The sequence below is a fragment of the Myotis daubentonii genome, chromosome 3 (genome assembly GCF_963259705.1).
Source record: "Myotis daubentonii chromosome 3, mMyoDau2.1, whole genome shotgun sequence".
In the NCBI taxonomy this organism is placed as follows: Eukaryota; Metazoa; Chordata; class Mammalia; order Chiroptera; family Vespertilionidae; genus Myotis; species Myotis daubentonii.
In genome coordinates this window covers 215,807,497-215,827,714 of record NC_081842.1, presented here as the reverse complement: position 1 = coordinate 215,827,714, position 20,218 = coordinate 215,807,497, and the positions used below count along the sequence as shown (strand labels likewise).

The 20,218-nt window shown below is 44.2% G+C and overlaps 1 protein-coding gene across 6 annotated transcripts in view; it reads right to left on the bottom strand.

The window, feature by feature from the left end:
- Window positions 1-20,218, bottom strand: part of RERE (arginine-glutamic acid dipeptide repeats) — a 418,729-nt gene that overhangs the window by 89,324 nt on the left and 309,187 nt on the right. For all 6 annotated transcript variants that reach the window (XM_059691362.1, XM_059691366.1, XM_059691364.1 and 3 more), the window contains one exon: window positions 8,259-8,357. In XM_059691362.1, coding sequence (XP_059547345.1) covers window positions 8,259-8,357 — 99 coding nt within the window. The remainder of the gene's footprint in view (window positions 1-8,258; window positions 8,358-20,218) is intronic.

The following is a 20,218-nucleotide window of genomic DNA, read 5'->3' as shown; positions in this document are numbered from 1 at the left end:
AGGTCGTGAGGACCACACCAGCCTCGCATGCAGAGCAAAGGATTAAGTGCCGATAAATGGTAAGAGGAGCTGCAGTTGGGAGAGGGGCAGTCGCCATGGGGTAAGGATGCGTCTCTAAGCCTTGGAGAAGGTTAGGGCCTGGACTGGCAAGGGAGAGACCAGCCCATTCCGTACAGTGGCCCTGCGGAGCCAGAAGTACACGAGCTGCCCGTTTGCAGCCCAACTGAGGCATCAGGTACTCATCCTACCAACCCTCTCACACAGTGTTCATTCAGGTCAACACAAAGGAAAACACTGATGTTGTTTACTCAGATCAAACTCATATACTGGAGGCAATGAAGCTTAAACATAACTAGAATGTCCAAGTACAAAAAAACTGAGATGGGGGGAAAAGGGTGAGGAAGGCCCTTAGACTTATTTCAGTTGGGACACATTTGTTTTGCTTATGCCTGTGCTTCCCGGATGAGAAAACCTGGTAAATTCAACAGAAAAGAGGCCACATGGACGCACCAACAGGCGTTTTCTCACAGCCCGAACCAGGCTAAGGTCAGGTATACCGAGCGGTTTACCTGGGGCTGTCTTCTTCCCGCGCCCGCATGGAGGAGACTTGAACCGGTTCATGAAATCTAGGAGGCGCTATAGGGATTGAGAAATAATGGAAGACATATAATAGAAAGGAAAGCTGGGCCTGGGTGGGCTTCTGTCCTCTTCTGGCGGAGAAACCAAGTCCCGAAGCAGCATGTTTATTTTATACGTGAATTACAGGAAGTTACATCACATCTGGGTGGGCCTTCGACATCATGAGCTCCATCCCCTTCACACTGGGTGGGAGAGTCAGACTGGGGGGGCGTCCCATCTTTTGACTGGTCCCGCCCCCAGGGAGTGGCTCTGCCGACCCCGAGTCCAGCTGATGTAAATTAAGCCAAAGTGAATTCTAACTGCCCTTAACAGTCAGGAGTCCTGCTGGACCAGGTGCCTACTGCCACATGAAAGTATTCAAAGACTTGGTCTAGAGCAGCGGTTCTCAACCTGTGGGTCGCGACCTCTTTGGGTGTTGAACGACCCTTTCACAGGGGTCGCCTAAGACCATTGGAAAACACATATATAATGACATATTGTTTTTGTGATTAATCACTATGCTTTCATTATGTTCAATTTGTAACAATGAAAATACATCCTGCATATCAGATATTTACATGACGATTCATAGCAGTAGCAAAATTACAGTTATGAATTAGCAACGAAAATAATTCTATGGTTGGGGGTCACCACAACATGAGGAACTGTATTAAAGGGTCTCGGCATTAGGAAGGTTGAGAACCACTGGTCTAAATACTGTCGTCAAAAGCTCCCTTGGGCCTATCACTCACTCAGTCACTCTCTCGCACTCATTTCTGAGGTTTTAGAAAGGGAGGCTGACCTTCGCGTAGGTAAGGGCCCTGCAGGGCTGGATGGGCACACCTTTCTCGCATCTCCTCCCAGGGACAGACTGGAAACTACACTAATGTGGGGAACACACCGGATTACCCACTGGGGTCCAGCTGAGGAGGAGAACTTACCAAGGAGAAACGGAAGACAGTGGAAGGACAGAAGGGGAGATGGCGAGAGGAGCTGACCCATCTCCCACAGGAGGCAGGCCGGGAGTGAGGGGGAGCGCTGGGCGAAGGAGGGTCTGCACCCTCCGAAGGAAGAGGCCTGAAACCCAGGTTGGGCTCCACAGCCCGGAGGAGCACCATAGACGAGACCCAGCCCACAGAACATCCAGCCTCCAAAGGCTGAGAAAGCTAGTTTCTTTTTTAAACCCCAGCCCAGGCATTTTCACCTGCGGATACTCACCTGAGGCTGCAGGGCAGGGAGGGCGGCGAGGCTGTGAGGTGCCTAAGGAGCGTCTGTGCTGGGAAGCACTGCCGGGAGGCGTGGAAAAGCAGCAGCCAGGAGTCCTGCATTTGGTCTTAGGCCCCCAAACCAAAAGGGCCATTTTTTCCTAAGAGGAGCTAACCCTCCCAGTGGCCTCAGGGCAGGAAAAGAAAAAACTCCGCCCTAGGTGATCTGGCAGGTCGGCAGGTCCCACCCTCGGGAGCCCTGCCTGCCACACCCCGAGTTTTGACCTTTTCAGAGGAAACAAAAGCAGAGGCCAAGCCGAAGGGTTGGAACAGTCCCAGGGAGTGTCAGTGACTGGGCTGGGGTGGGGCGGAGCGCCCATTATCACGGGAACCCTGCACAGGAGCGCGGCTGGCTACCCCGTGTTTCCAGTGGGTCCCCCTGGACTGCATACAAGGATCTCTGCCCAGCTGCGGGCAGAGTAATGTTTGGGGCCACGCACAGAGCAGCAGCTCTGGGACAGGAAAACACCCACCACATTCCCTGACATCTGAGCAGCACCGCCCCTGCCTAAAGCTCTTTCAGAAACAGACTTTCAAGTAAGGCCGGGAGAGGCGGAGCCCGGAACCAGGGGCAGTTTGCTGACCCAGCCCTGGCCCCTTCTGCTTGCAGCCATGTCCCGTGGAGAAGGGCACACACTGTGGATCGCATGGAGCTTCAAGCAGGTTGCTGAAAGCCAGAGGACAGTTCCTGGCGACGGTCAGCACCTATCGCACGGGCAGCCCAGAACTGGCAGACAGAACAGCCAGTCATCAGAAGAGCAGGATCCACAGGGCGCACCCATGGGACACTAAATTCTGCTGAAATGAATGCCACTTCACTTTCCTTTTTCTTTTTAATCTTTCTTTTCTTTTTTTCCCTTTTTTTAAATCTTCTTTAACTGCTTTATTGGTTTATTATTCTAGTTTCTATTGTTTCGATCATATATCTAATTTTCATCTTCAATCTTTTTTTTCTTTCTCTCTTTTCCTTTTCTCCTACTTTCTCATCCCCGCTCCCCCCCCCAACCCCCCCCCCCCTAATTTTGGGTCTGTCTGCTTTCTCCTCTATTTTCCTTTTCAAATTTTTTTTTTATTTTTTCCTCCTGTATTTTAAACTTGTTTTCCTTCCCCTATTCCCCTAATTCCCTACTTTTAATTTATTTCAGCTCTGCACCTACATATCCCCCCCCCCGCGCCCCTTTTTTGTTTTTGTGTTTTTTTGTCTGGTTGTTTTATTTTTCTCCTCATTTTTTTCTTTCTTTTCTTCTATCACTCTTGGTCTCTTTTCTAATTCTCTCTTCCCTGGTGGTTGCTTCTGTTGTTGCTGTAGGAGTCTTGTGGATGTTTTTGTTTTGTTTTGCATTCTGTGGTGCTGTATTTTGTTCTATTCTATCAGCACCTGCACAACAACACACACGATGTGGTCGGGGCTGAGCACATAGTCAGCCAGTGAGAGGAGATTCCATCCACGAAAGAGACAATAACACTCAAGACGCAGCCACAACAGGAGAACCCACGTCACTCAAGCAGGGGCTTTCCTGGCGCACCCCGCTCAGGAGGTCTGAGAGCCTGCACCACTGGGTCCCACAAGACAACTACCACATGAGACCATGCCACCAAGCCTGGGAGGTGCAGCAGTCTGACCTAACACATAGAAACAAAAACAAAGGGACAAAAATGGGGAGACAAAAACAATTCCCAAATGAAAGAAAGGGCGGAATCGCCAGAAAAAGACCTAAATGAAATGGAGGCAAGCAGTTTGTCAAATAAAGAATTCAAAGTAATGGTAATAAGGGCGCGCAAACAACTCAGTGAGAATTACAAGCAACTTAATAAGAATTATAAGGGACTTAATGATAGCTACACCAACATGAAAAGAGAAGCTGAAACAATAAATAATAACCAATTGGAAACGATGAATGACATAGCTGAAATAATGAACACCCTGGAAGGATTCAATAGTAGACCAGAAGAAGCTAAGGACCGAATCAGCAAATTAGAAGACAAGGTAGAAAAAACAAACACCCATTCAGAGCAGCAAATGGAAAAACATAATTAAAAAGCAGGAGGAGAGTTTAAGGGAGTTTTGGGACAACATGAAATGTAATAACATTCGCATCATAGATTGGTAGAATCAACATTATTAAAATGTCCATCCTACCCAAAGCAATCTATACATCCAATGCAATCCCTATTAAAATGCCAATGGCATATTTCACAGATCTAGAACAAATACTCCAAAAGTTTATATGGGACCAAAAATGAGCCTGAATAGTGACAGCAATCTTGAGAAAGAAGAACAAAGTTGGAGAAATCACAGTACCAGATATCAAGTTATACTACAAAGCCACTGTACTCAAAACAGCAGGGTACTGGCACAAGAAAAGGCATATCGATCAATGGAACAGAGAACCCAGAAAGCGACCCAAGCCATTATACTCAATTAATATTTGACAAAGGAGGCAAGAGCATGCAGTGGAGTAAAGACAGTCTTTTCAATAAATGATGCTGGGAAAACTGTACAGGTCCATGCCAAAAAAATAAAATAAAATAAAATGAACTAGACCACTAACTTACACCATACACAAGAATAAACTCAAAATGGATAAAAGACTTAAATGTAAGTTGTGAAATCATAAAAATCTTAGAAGAAACCACAGGCAGCAAAATCTCAGACATCTCTCGTAGCAATATGTTTACCGATACATCTCCTAGGGCAGTGGTCGGCAAACTCATTAGTCAACAGGACCAAATATCAACAGTACAACGATTGAAATTTCTTTTGAGAGCCAAATTTTTTAAACTTAAACTATATAGGTAGGTACATTGTTATTAACTTAATTAGGGTACTCCTAAGCTGGCCTTTGCTAAAAACGTCCTCAATCTGATTGAGGTACGTTCGCTGAGGTCGGCCCCTTCCAACTCTCCCATCCACACTCGTCTTGTGTACTTGTTTCATCTATCTCCTTTCCGAAAACCGACTTCTGTGCATGGGCCACGAAGTTTCAATCGCACTGTACGTGTGTGCCCGCACGTGGTATTTTGTGGAAGAGCCACACTCAAGGGGCCAAAGAGCCGCATGCGGCTCGCAAGCCGCGGTTTGCCAACCACTGTCCTAGGGCAAAGGAAACTAAGAAGAAAATAAACAAGTGGAACATCAAAATAAAAAGCTTCTGCACAGCAAAAAAACCATCAACAAAATGAAAAAAGAGCCCACAGCATGGGAGAACATATTTACCAACTATACATCAGATAAGGGCTTAATTTCCAAAATACATAAAGTACTCATACACCTCAACAAAAGAAAGACAAACAATACAATCAAAAAATAGACACTTCTCCAAAAAGGACATACAAATGGCCAAGAGACATGAAAAAATGTTCAACATCACGTCACCAGAGAGATGCAAATTAAAACAATAATGAGGTACCATCTATCAGAATGGCTGTCATCAACAAACAACAAGTGCTGGAGAGGATGTGGAGAAAGGGGAACACTAGTTCACTGCTGGTGGGAATCCAGACTGGTGCAGCCACTGTGGAAAACAGTATGGAGTTTCCTCAAAAAATTAAAAATGGAACTGCCATTTGACCTAGTGATCCCACTTCTAGGAATATATCCTAAGAAACCCCAAACACCTATCAGAAATAATATATGTACCCCTATGTTCATAGCAACGCAATTTATAATAGTTAAGATTTGGAAACAGCCCACGTGCCCATCAGCAGTAGATGAGTGGGTAAAAATGCTGTGGTACATTTACACAATGGAATGCTATATGCAGCAGTAAAAAAGAAGGAACTCTTACCATTTGCAACAACATGGATGGACCTTGAGAGTATTATGCTGAGCGAAATAAGCCAGTCAGAGAAAGACAAGTATCACATGACCTCACTCAAATGTAGAATCTAATGAACAAAATAAACTGATGAACAAAATAGATCCAGAGACATAGAAGCATGGAACAGTCTGATGGATTTCAGAGGGAAGGGGTGGTTGGGTGGGGGAGAGAGAGATTAACTGGGGAACTTATATGCATGTATGCACAGCCCATGGACACATACAACAGTGTGGTGAAGGCCTGGGAGGGGCGGGTACTGGGTAGAGGGGGTCAATGGGGGAAAAATAAAAACAAAGGGGACATCTGTAATACTTTCAACAATAAAGATAAATGAAAAATAAATCTCACAACTCCCACTGAAACATGACCCTGTAACATTACCCTGTATTTGGAATGCACAGCGCCCTGGAGTCCTGTTTCGTTTTTCAAATAGAGCTGGACTTTTCCAGTGTGTGAGATGCCCCTTCCCATCCACTCCTGCTAAAAGTCCCCAAGCAGCAGCGGTGGGGACACAGTCCACATTGTGCCCCATATAAGCTGTAGGAAAAGGAAGCCAGCTTTCTTTTAAGCAGGAAGAGCTTTCTTTTAAGCTGGAATTTTAAAATTCCAAAGGGAATGAAAGGTCAAGGCAGAAATTAAGGGAGAGAGAAGTGCGTCATGACTAGCGAGGAGCGGGGAAAGCATGGAAAAGGGAGGGGCCATCAGGAATACAAGGTGGCGGAGAGGAGAGACCAAAAGGGAAGGAGGGAAAAGCTCCAGAACTGAGGAAGAATAAGGACGAGAAACCACTATCGCACATGTGCGTAACTGGTCCCATTCTTCACATTCCATCCTTTTCATCTCCTTGTGTCTTTCTTCTACAAAGGAATGTAGAAGTTTAAGTTTTTATCAATCAAATCTCTTATCTCCTCACCCAAGTAGGTCTACAGTGAAAAACAACATCAAATGACTTTTCAAAACGAGTGAGTGTAACATCTTTGCTTCGGCCATTGTCTGAGCAATCTCAGATGCTTAGGATGCCCCCTCACTCCCACACTCACGTGAGCTTTAAACATTTCTAACTTCAAACAGCACCGCCACCTTCACATGCGCCTGATAAACTCGATAAACTCAGAGTCTTCAGGGACTGCTATTACCCAACCCTCAAGGGCCACCTCAGTCCATCCCCGCTGTGTCCTAGATGTTCCCACTCCTCTCAAACCCCCCCCCCCCCGCGCCCCGGGCAGCCATGAACAGACTTTCATACTGTACCTTCAGTATGTACCCGAGAGCTCACTGCGCTAACATTCCTGGTCTTAGACCTGGGCTCCCACAACAGCCCCCAAAGCTCACTCTCCACTCGGCACAGCGCACCCCCTGGCAGACTGAGCCGAGCGGCTCAGAATCTCCAGAGCAAACAGCGAGGTGCTGACTGTGGGTCCACTGGCCACGTCTGACCTGCCCCCTGCAAGGCCCTCCCCTGGCCCCACCGCCAGACGACGTGTTCCTGCCTAGTTCTCGAACGTGCCAGGTGTGCTTTTCACCTGATATCCAAAAGGCACAGCTCCTCACTTCACCAAGGTCTCTGCTCAAGTGGGACTTACCAGGCCTTTCTGCGCCCCTTACAAAGGACAGCAAGCACCCCACCCAGGGTAGCCCCGACCTTCAGACCCCAGCACACATGCCACCACCTGACACATACGGATTTACAGCTGGTCTCTCTCTTAAAGCATAAGCCTTGTGAGGAGGGACCTTGTGTTTTTCACACGGCTCCTGACACATTATAAGCACTCAACAAACAGTGCTGGAAAAATGAAAGAGCAGATCATGAAAGCGCATAAAATCTCTAAGCACACACACACTTGCATATTTTAAAATACAGGTGAGGAACGTACAATCAATGTGTGTCACAGTGCCAGCCTTCTCTTAATGTCACTCAACCTAAAGGGCAAATGTCAAGCGGGAGGTAACACTCATTGGCAAAAGCACAGGCACTCTAAGTTTTTTCTAGCAATGCCTTTCAAAAGTCACAAGATGGGGACCTGCTTCATGAGAGCTCTGCGGTAGGATCCGTGGGTTTGTGAGTCTCTATCTGTGTGCACACCTACCTCTTCACCTTCTTCAAGGGCCATGACCACAGGATGCATATGGAAGAGCCAATGTATTATCTGACCAAGCCTTCAAGATAAAAAAGTCACCAGCCCTACTCTAGGTTATGTATCAACTGGTTTTAATATGCTTGTGTTTTAAAATAGGGAAGTGTCAAACACTAGCTTGCACCAAAAACCAACCAACCAACAAACTTTTTAAAAGAATAACTCGATTTCCTCTCTCTTTCCATGAAACCTGGGAAAATCATCACCATTATCTATGGAACCCCAGCTAACTAAAATCAAACCTTTCTGTACAACCTGAAGCTTAAAGGCTCTTTCCCTTGCCCGATGGATGCCACAGCCGGTCTGTTCACGTGACTGAGTCCTTGGAATGAGCCCCTGTCCCCCGAGCAGCAGGAGGTCACACAGGGAGAGGCAGACACCCAATGACCTGACCACAGGCCCGCTCAGCCGGAGCTTACCACTTCATCCTCGGTCCAGCACTTTTCGATCAGCTTAGGCACGGGCTTCTTGACCAGGCGCTGCAGGGCTTTGCCGGCATCATATCCGCTTTCGTGTAGCTAAACAACAACAACAGTTTTAGTTAGTAACTGAACAAAGAACAGCGGGAAGCACAGCAGCAAAGGGAAGCCCCGCGTTTACTCGACGAGCAGGACTGCTAACTGGGCACAGACTCAATCATCTCAGTCAGCAGGATCATTTGCTCCTACTCAGCCACCCTTCCAGGTCCAGCTGTTCTGAGGGTGACAGGTAGGGCAGGGAGCCTCTGGGCAATGACAGGAATAGAATTAAGAACAATAACAAATATTTACTAAACAGCTGGCCAGGCACAGTGTTAAGCACATTCCTGTGCACTCATTATTTTTCTTAATCCTACAAGGAAGGTATTCTCGAATTTAATCTTACGGGATGGGCACTATTATCATCCCATTTCACAGATGAGGACACTAAGGCAAAGAAAGGTCGAGTAAAGGTGCTCACCACACTAAGCCAGTAGGCAATAGAGCCAAGAGACTCAAACCCAGCTAAGGTGATCCTTACTCTGTCCCATTCTCCCCAAAGCAGCCTAACAACATTCTAGAATCTAGAGTCTAGAATCAGTGATGGCGACCTATGACACCTCTGACACGCGAACTCATTTTTTTGGTTGATTTTTCTTTGTTAAATGGCACTTAAATATATAAAATAAATATCAAAAATATAAATCTTTCTTTTACTATGGTTGCAAATATCAAAAAATTTCTATATGTGACCCGGCACCCGAGTTAAGTTCAGGTTTTTCAAAATGCTGACACGCCGAGCTCAAAAGGTTCGCCATCACTGGTCTAGATTATGCTCTTTCTCTTAAGTCTTTAAACTGCAGTAATTTCACTAAAAAAAATTTCAGGTACCTAAAATGTCAGAGCTTTTTAAAGAAACAAATAATTCTGTAACCGTATACTAACATTACAGTACATATGAATGAAGATGCTAGTTTATCTACACATTCTAATGAACTTTCCTCACTCCATTTCCTTTTTGAGCCCAGGCAGTGCCTGGCGCCACGGACCCCGCTGTCTCTGGCTTGCTTCCTGTGATCCCACCCACTCCTGGTCCCCGAGTGTCAGCTTGCAGACAGTGGAGAGAAGTGGCAGGCAGGAAGATCCTCGTGCTCAATCTCCCTTTCCACACTGCAGCCATTCTTCTAAAACTCTCACTGGAAATCTGATCTATTTCTCTGATACAAGAGTCTGTCTTGGCTAAGACTTGTACCTCTGATGCCTAGCACAGTCTGCAGCATAAGGTGATCCAGAAGAAATACTAGTTAAATTAATCACTAAATGCCTTTAACTAGTGTGTCCCTAGGTAGCCTGAACCCAAATCTAAACTTCCATTTACTTGAATTCATTCTGCCCTCTGTTGACTGAGCGGCTATTACACCCAGGCACTGTACTAGACCCCCTGGGGATGCAGCTGCAAACAAAACAGGCAGAGGCATCCCTGCCCTCAGGGAGTGGAACTCTGATCTTTTCACCTGTGCTTCACCACCTTATTTGAACAAACCACTCGTATTTGCGGAACACTCAGTACAAATAAGTTACAAACCTTATTAGGTCACAGTTTTTATTTCCAGAAAACTCACAAACTAGTGGGGATGTGTTATGAGGATACAACACATACAGGATGACAATATCAAGTAGGCTGTAGGAACTACTATCATCAAGGTGTAGGCAAAGAGCTGTGGCCTCCCAAAAGGAGAGAGCCCTGAGTTTGTTCTCTTTAGTAGAAGAGTCTTAGAAGGGTGTCCAGACTGCCTTACTAGCGCCAGGGCTGGGCCAAAGCTTGTGATCAATATTTGTTGAATGAAACAAACATTTCACAAATACTCATTCATGGAAACAGAATGTTTTATATATTAAAATGTCCAGAGCATTCTCACAGTTCAGAGGTCCCCAATTTATTTTAAATCCAGACTGTGCAAAGAAGTCAAGGCTATATGCTAATTATAACAATAAGCCGACTATTAAAACAAGACAAAACTCGAATGCTGGATCTTGCTTTGGTGGCGGTACAGGGAGCAGGGATGAGGGAGCAAGGAAATGGATGCTAGGTATTAGCTTATGTATTTTTATAAAATTTAGCATTAGACTACTTTGAAAAGAATATACTATACTAAATAAACAAACTAAATACTCAAAGTTCTGTATTTTGCAAATGCTTGAAAACTAGTCTTCTTTCATAAGTGTAAAATAAAGTTAGATTTTTAGGGTCTGCCTAATATCCAGACCAAACAAGTATGTGCCAAATCTTATAATGAGGATCTATAAAGAGAGCTTAATTGGAACTCGTGATTGGAACTGAATAAAAGGAAAAATTGCATGCCTATTTAATTTTTTAAAAAGCACACATTTTAGTGATAATTTGAAATCAATTCAAGTTGATCAAATTATAAATTCTTAATAAAAAGCTCATGGCAAACAAACATTTTACAAAAGGTAATTACAGTATATGGGGTAATTACAAGGAGTGATGAAAAACTGGACTTTGGAGCCAGAAAATGGATTCAAATTCTAGCTCTACTGCTTACCAGGTGTGTGACCTCAGCAAGTTACTTATCCCTCTTTGGGCCCCAATTTTGTCACCTTTAAAAATTAGTGTAATAATAGACCTAGCTCTCAGGGCTCTTGTGAGGATACCAAATGCATGTAAATTGCTAGGACTGTATAGCACAGGGTATGCTAAGTGAGTGTTGCCATGTATTTTTAATAGGAAAGAGAAAAAAGAAAGGGAGTGGTCTCATATCGATTTTCATCCATTTTCTAGAGAGTAGCCTTCTCAGATATAGAGAAAGTACTGTGTCCAGGTGGTGTGGCTCAGTGGTTGAGAGTCAACCCATGAACCAGGAGATCATGGTCCGATGCCCTGGTTACCGGCTCAATCCCCACTGTGGGGCGTGCAGGAGGCAACTGATCAATGATTGTCTCTCATCATTGATGTTTCTCTCTCTCCCCCTCTCCCTTCCTTTCTCTGAAATCAATAACAATAATAAAAATACACATATTAAAAAAGAATTGTTAAACTATAAACAAAAACCACTTATGTTTCACCTAATTACTCATGTTAATAATTTACAAAATTTGATTAAAACTCTGGTTCAGCACAGAGAAATTTTTTCAAAATTTTAAACCTTCTATGGCTGGTAATAGGAAAGTACTCATGAGAACATAAATGCCATTGCAAAAGTGAACGAGTGACTGAAGCGCAACCCAATGTCATTGCTCCCGCTGACATGCCTGCCTCTCAGTGAAATGCAGAGCTGTAAGCGATAGCTGGGAGCAAGGTTTTGAATAACTTACTGCACGTGTGTCTGTGGTTGTCCCATGTAGCAGAGAGGCTGACTCCTGCTGGCAGGACCCCTTCAGTTAAATTTCTAGTGAGGTGCTTACTAGTCTTAGAGAAAGAGGCATTTCCTCCTAAACATAGCCCAGCACGCCCGCCTTCTTTACAAATCTTGATTTGAGATCACACTTTCCCTTGAAGAAGTTGCTGCAATTTCTGCGGTAACCTGAGCTTCCTTCCGCTACTCTGATCTCTAAATAGTGGAAACTCCTCCCTTTTATTTGATCTACTGTCCTATTAAAATAGTCCTATTTCTGAAAATATTACATTCCATAACATAAACCCAATAGATACTTAGAGTGTCTACCTCTCCCACTTCTACACAAAGACACATTTGAAAAGGAAAAAGAGTATTGACCAACAGTGATGAGATCTGCATGGAACACACAGGCAGGGAACACTGTGCTGTCAGCAATCACGCAGCGAGGCCAGCACGAAAGCTCAGTCACGGGCTTGCCGGCATGCCCTCTTCCTCTTACAAGGGAACCAAATGGAACCTTTCTAAATAGTCACCTCCTTCCTCCTTTTGTGTAAAAATACATACATATATTTTTAATCCTCACCCGAGGATATGTTTATTAATTTTACAGAGAGGAAGGGAGCGAGAGAAACAGCGATCAGTTGACTCCCATAAGCACCCCAACGGGGGATTGAACTTGCAACCTAGGTATGTGTCCTGACCTGGAATCAAACCCGCAACCTTTTTGTTATATGGATGATGCTCCAGCCAGCTGAGACACCTGGCCGGGGCAGTCACCTGCTTCTTAATGTTAAAAACATTTCTTTCCACTTTCCAGGAATCCTGGCTGAGGAAATTCTGAGAGCTTTACAGAAGCACCTTAGTTATATTTTACTAAACATATGCGTTTTACATACTAAAGGTGTTATGGTCCACACAGCTTCACAAGAATAAAGATTAGCCGAAACCGGTTTGGCTCAGTGGATAGAGCGTCGGCCTGCGGACTGAAGGGTCCCAGGTTCGATTCCGGTCAAGGGCATGTACCTGGGTTGCAGGCACATCCCCAGTAGGAGATGTGCGGGAGGCAGCTGATCGATGTTTCTCTCTCATCGATGTTTCTAACTCTCTATCTCTCTCCCTTCCTCTCTGTAAAAAATCAATAAAATATATTTATAAAAAAAAAAAAAGAATAAAGGTTATCTGTTGAGCACTTTGGGGAGATTACTGGAGTCAGGATACCCTTCAAGCTTCCCACAAATATTCACTGAGTGTCACACTGTTCCAGATACTATTCTAGGTCCTGGGGATAGACACGGCTGTGAACATCAGAAATGCAAAACGGAGACAGGTAACCTGTGCACAGCAGTTTAAAGCAGCAGTTGTCAACCTTTCGGACCTCATGGACCACTGGTTGGCGACCGTTGGTTTAAAGTACTGGTTTCATATGACATCTAACTAGATGTCAGATCCACACACTAGGTTCCTAAAAGGCTGGGTTTACCTACTGTCTTTGCTTGATGCGTCAGGCACAAGCAAACCCTTCTTGAAAGGAGTTTGTTTTCTATGTGATTGTGAAGATTTTCGTTCTTCAGACTAGGGCCCAAATAATGTTTGAGGAAGAGCTAAGCCGGATATTTCAACTCTATTCTTCATGTAAATTAGAGTTTGCTGTTTACCTAGTACCGGCTATCTTAAATCTGCAAAAATTGTCATTACAAACATTCCCCTCTAATACAGCATCTAGCTCTGAAGAATTAGAATAATTTCATCTCGTGAAAAACATGATGTGGGTTTCAAATGTTAACCAACTGGTCTTGCCCACACAGATGCATCTGTATCGCCAGGAAACTCAGTTCAGGCTTCCCAGCACTGCTAAGCTAAAGTCCTTTCATGAGGATAAGCTTTTCTACCATTTCCCTAGAGAAACTGCAAAGCGGGGTGGGAGGGTGCGCCCTCAAATGCCTTACAGCTTCACTTTGTAGCCTTGGAAAGCAATTAAAGCAAGATAAACCAACCTGCCTGTCCATTTTGCAGCCGAGCCAGGCTGGTAAAATCTGGGATTAAGTGCAATTCTAATGTGGAGGATAGGGATCTGTACCATTTTGGAGCCACTGGGAAAAGATCATTGCAAAAAGCAGGGACCAATCAGCTTCCAATCTTCGCAAGCTACTGGGGGGAGAAGCACTTGGCTCACACCATCCCCATCCCTCTGCCAGTCATTCAGCACAATCCACTGCCTTCACATTCGTCTGCACAGGAGCGCGCACGTGTGTCTAATCAGGGAAGCAAGGACTTGTCAATCTGCTTCCACGTGACTGAACTGCAGGGCTGCTCTTCTACACATGCCAACTCCATCGTCCCCTAAGGCACAGGTCAAGACCTGGGGAGTCCGATCCACAATGGAAATGCTTCACCAATCCATGAGCCGCTCGAGTCACTCTTTCGTGGCCTTGTCCTCGTTCTGCGGGGCCTGCTCCACAGAATCCTCAGGTGGTTTCATTCACCTTGAAAGAGCAATCAGGAACCCTTCCCCCACCAGGTCTTGCCCACACAGCCCTGTCCCACCACGCCACACCTCTTGTGCCAAGATGCAATGGGAGGCACCAGGCTCAGAATGGCCTTCCATTCATTCAGTGAAGAGTTACTGAGCACCTCCTTCTTCCAGACACTGTGCCAGCAAAGAGGGCAGGAATGAACTCACAAAGCAGGCTTGCTTGGGGGTTTTGGTGCTAAAACAGAGCAACTTCTGAAACAAATTCCTGGTTTGGTTCCACTGTAACAAATGAGTCACAGAGCCAACCACACTGCCGGATATATAACTGGACCCACTTAGCCAGTTACACATAGACTTGCCCCAGCCGTGCCTCCCGCACCCCAGTGAACACAGCCCAGGATCTGAGTCCTGACAGCTGCTTCGTCACAAGCCAGCTGAGCTGAGGTTTTCACCCGTCCAATGGGCCTAACACCGCCATCCCTCAGCTGTATCAAAGGACAGTGGAAATCATTAAACGAGACAAGGTGACAAGAGACTCCGAAATGTCAGAGGGCTATGAACTGTACAGTGGCATCCCCATGGGGAGTAATATTTTAGGTACACAGCCTCACCTAAGACTATTCAAACAGCCAGGGTTCAATCAAGCCAACACTGCTAGTGCCTGCACATCCTCCATTGTCTCCTGATAGCCTCTGACTTCGTGTGATCAGCAGGAAGAAAGGATCATGCCACCAGAAGAAAAACACATTTCTGCATTAATTGCCCAAGTTAAATCTGCTCCTCTCGCTCTGCCTGACAAATCATTCCCTGCTTATTACTTTCTATAATTTAATATATATAAGTGCTTTACTGGCAAGCTTCTCCAAAGAATAAATAATACTTAATGACTGCCTACAGTTTAATTAACTCATGATTGAACTTCTCATGGATTGCTATAAACATTAAATTATATCCTTCCTCAAAGCTATCATGATGGAAATCTTGTTTCAAGCTTTAACTCTCCTGCCTAAATAATTCTGAAATTTCAGCAAATCTGTATATTGGACAGAGAGGTGAGAGAATCAACCTTAATGCCTGGTTATAAAGTGTGTTATTTTATACAGTAAGGACGAGGCCTTAATTTAAATAAGATTGAAAATGTGCACATGCCCCAACACCTCATTTATATTACGGCAATCATTAAACATCTCTGGGGCTCCGGCAGCCTTATTAGCATAAACTGCGTATTACCACAAGGTTTCAGGTTTCCACTCTGGCTTCTCATTTTAGCTGCCATTTTCTGTCTGTGTGATGTTGCAAATAAATTTTCCTTTTGGCATGGCTCAGCTGTCAGGCACCTCTGTTCTATAATGAACCCATGAATTACATCTCCCTGCTCTGACATCTCTGCTCTCACACATCAAAATATTGTTCTTCAATTGTAATTTATAACTTAATTTAAATGTCTCTTTTACGGTGACCTTTTTAGATCAAATGGCATTGCGTCTGGCAGTTTCTAGTAGACCAAAGCATCTTTTTACAATTACAGCTATTATAACTGTAGAAAAAGCCTATCTGAATTAGATTGCAATCACGCTAAATATTAAATAATTGCAATCCATTAAAAACAGTAGATTTCAAGTTTTTTACTCTGCAAAATATGCTGTTTATTTGCAAGAAACTGCCAAAATAACTTAGAAAGGAAAAAAAATTGGATTTAGAAGAGATCTTGAAATCCTCTCTGTAGTTTTAATTATTTCAACCACTGACATAAATTGACAAAAATCTTGTCAAAATCTGTTCCAGACAAAACTTAAATTTTTTTTTTCTCATAATACTTGATTCACAGGTGTCAACTGACCTAGTACCAAGCCCAAAATATAACACAGATGTACGCTAAGGAACTATAACTAAAATTAAGCACAGTATTTATTTTTGCTGGCCACTGTCATCCCAAATAATGACATAAGCACTAGAGAGGCTAGATTTGGGTAAATATTTGGATGGGAGCACATTTTAGAGATAATGGCAAAGACAAGAAATGTACTTGCTGAGAGTAAGGGATGAGGGAAAGATCCAGTTAATCTGCAGAAGGAAATACACAGTTGCTGACGAACCCTCCCTCCAATACTGAGTAACTACAGTGTTCAGGAAGCATGCCAGCCCCTAGAGCAGGGGTGGGGAATGCCCAGCCCTCTGTATAAGACCCACGAAATCCTTTGGTCTGGCCCTGCCAAGGCCTTAGGAGTGAGTTAATTAAATGCTTGACCAAATATAGCGGGCTAATTTTTAAGGTGATAATTTTGTATGGCCTGTGAATGACGCTATAAGTATCCGAATGGCCCTTGGCAGAAAAATGGTTCCCCACCCCTGGCCCCAGAGTCACAGAGGCGATAGGAGCGGGGACCGAAGTTGGCCGAGCATCTGATGTGCTACGAACTGTATGAGGTCTTTGTGTGATTTCATCATTCCTCGCACTACTCTTTTACGGCAAGAGAACTAAAGACCAGACGAAAAACAGGAAGGTTCAGTATCTGGCTTGAGGCCACGCTTCCCTACGGAAGCAGCAGAGAGAGGGTTTGCACATTAACCCATGTTCTAGAAAGAAGACAAGACTCAGTCCTGGAGCAGCGCAGGATAGCGACCTGTGGTCGCGAGGGGCTCGAGGCTTTCCGCTGCGGTGACACAGCAAGCACATTGTCACTGCTCCTTTCGGGAACCAGCTCAGAGAAGAGGAAACACACATAACATAGCAACATTAACGCAATCATGAAAATACAGAAAACCAATGAAGGCTGGCTGACTGGGTGACATTTACTGTCTTGAAAAACCAAGATGACCTCACAGAGCAGGTTCTGAAAAGCTGCAATCAGTATAATACGACTAACCTTGGCTGTACTCAAAATAAGGAAAAATCCAGATGGAGGACAGAAGAAACACTGAAAGTTGTTAAAGATACGCAAGAGGCTAGAGTTAAAGGCAACAAAAACAGGGTTATGATCCTGAACACAGTTTTTCAGCAACTTACCACATAGAGATAACAGGAACTATTACAACAGTCAATGTAAGGAACAAGAAAAAAGGAAAAACAAGAAATAAAAGGTTATTCAACCTAGACTAGAAAAGCCAAACAAGGAAGCACTAATCTGAGCCGGAGAGAATGGAGGGTGGAAACAGGAGACTGACGATCTATGTAGAAGAGACAAAAAGACGACAACACCTTTGAAGAAGATTCCTATGAGGAAGAACCTGTAATTCTAGAAAGTGAAAGCCACGCGGAAAGTATTGGGAAGAAATAAACCACCAGGGTAGATGGGATACCATAGAACTATTTCAAGCCACAGAGACTGAATCCGCCATAATCCTAACAAGATATGTCAACAAATATAGAAAACAAAACAATGGACTATAGATTGGAAATGTCCAAAATACATCCTAAACCTTAAGAAAGGAGATGTCAAGAAGTGCAGTAAATATAGGATTACCCTGTCCTCAAGTTTAAATTATAATGTATATAAATGTATGACAGGGTATGCTTATTAATCTGTAGGTGATAACCTTATTTACCTCATAAAACTGTTGTGAAGACTATGTGAATTCATTCATAAAAAGCACTTAAACTTTTGCCTAACATATAAGCACTAGATAACAAATATATTTTAATTTTATTATTATTAATTTTATTGTTAATGACACCAGGCAGCTGACCAATAGTTGATATCTATTAAAATGGAAAAAACAGTGATAAACTTAAGGTCCTGTGCCTAGTTCAAAATTCAGTCAAAAAGCTGAGGGTGGCCCTAACTGATTTGGCTCAGTGGGTAGAGCATCGGCCTGCAGACTGAAGGGTCCCAGGTGTGATTCCGGTCAAGGGCATGTACCTTGGTTGTGGGCACATCCCCAGTAAGGGGCGTGCAGGAGGCAGCAGATCAATGTTTCTCTCTCATCGATGTTTCTAATTCTCTATCCCTCTCCCTTCCTCTCTGTAAAAAATTAATAAAGTATATTAAAAAAAAGCTGAGGGTGAGAGAAAAATAGTTTAGCAAAGGCAAATATAAAACATAAACAAACAAGGCAAAAACACAAGAAAAAAAGAATGTTTTGTGCTTTATGAAAGCTTAGACTATAATAAAATGATAAGCTTGTAGGAAAACAAAGGCTACTCCTTGCCACTTTATGCTTATCAGATCTGGGGAGTGTTACTTTAATGGAGGTGCCATATTTTAAAAGACATAGTCCTGGCCAGTGTGGCTCAGCTGACTGTCATTCTGTGCACTTAAAAGGTTGCCGGTTCGATTCCCAGTCAGGGCACATGCCCGGGTTTAGGCTTAATCCCTGGTAGGGGGCATGCAGGAGGCAGCCTATTGATGTTTCTCTCTCTCTAAAAATCAATTAAAAATCTTAAAAAAAAAAAAAGTTAAAAGACATACAGATAAAGCTTACCAGAGGAGAAATAAAATGGCTATGTATAAAAATGGCTAGTGCTCTTCCTCGTCTGTCTTCTTACCCCATCTGACCTGTTCCAGGGAGAATTCTTCATAAACATAAAGAGCAGATTCGGAGAGAACCAAGATGGCGGCATAGGTTAACGCCGGAGTTTGCTGCTTTGAACAACTACTTCAAAAGTGAAACTAAAACACGGAACGGACATCACCCAGAACCACAGGAACGCTGGCTGAGTGGAAGTCCTACAACTAGGAGGAAAGAGAAACGCATACGGACACTCAGAGGAGGCGCAGTGCTGAAGTCAAATTCTGAGGTGCGGAGTGCGCGGAGCGGGCTGGCGGCGGAGGGCGCGGTTGTTGTTTTCAATCGGGAGGGAGTCGCAGACTCTGAGCACCAGATCCGGGCGAGTCTTTAGGGACCCAGACTCAAACGGGAGAAGCGGGACTGTCTGGCTTTGGTCAGAGCGACGAGTGCAGCTTTCTCTCTGAGCTTTGCAGCGGGTGCTGGGACTCAGAGAGGCAGAGCCCCTGGGGACAGGACTGAGAGCCGCCATAACTGCTCTCTCCGGCCCACCCTGTTGATCCTGTGTGACCCGCCCCGCCCAAGCCCTGCACAGAGGCATTTGCCGGATAGCCTCAGGCAAAGGCTAGATTAGCACCTCCCTAGAGGACAGAAGTTCTCTCACTGCTGACACAGCTGATTCTCATAGCCACTTGGCCTGGAGGTCAAACCCTCCCTGGAATTAGCTACAACAATCAAGATTTAACTATAAGACTTCGAACAAAGACCACTAGGGGGTACACCAAGGAAGCATAACAAAATGCGGAGACAAAGAAACAGGACAAAATTGTCAATGGAAGATATAGAGTTCAGAACCACACTTTTAAGGTCTCTCAAGAACTGTTTAGAAGCTGTCGATAAACTTAATGAGATCTACACGAAAACTAATAAGACCCTCGATCTTATATTGGGGAACCAACGAGAAATTAAGCATACACGGACTGAAATAACGAATATTATACAGACGCCCGACAGCAGACCAGAGGAGCGCAAGAATCAAGTCAATGATTTGAAATGCGAGGAAGCAAAAAACATCCAACCGGAAAAGCAAAATGAAAAAAGAATCCAAAAATGCGAGGATAGTGTAAGGAGCCTCTGGGACAGCTTCAAGCGTACCAACATCAGAATTATAGGGGTGCCAGAAGATGAGAGAGAGCAAGATATTGAAAACCTATTTGAAGAAATAATGACAGAAAACTTCCCCCACCTGGTGAAAGAAATGGACTTACAGGTCCAAGAAGCGCGGAGAACCCCAAACAAAAGGATTCCAAAGAGGACCACACCAAGACACATCATCATTAAAATGCCAAGAGCAAAAGATAAAGAGAGAATCTTAAAAACAGCAAGAGAAAGAAACTCAGTTACCTACAAGGGAATACCCATACGACTGTCAGCTGATTTCTCAACAGAAACTTTGCAGGCCAGAAGGGAGTGGCAAGAAATATTCAAAGTGATGAATACCAAGAACCTACAACCAAGATTACTTTATCCAGCAAAGCTATCATTCAGAATTGAAGGTCAGATAAAGAGCTTCACAGATAAGGAAAAGCTAAAGGAGTTCATCACCACCAAACCAGGATTATATGCAATGCTGAAAGGTATCC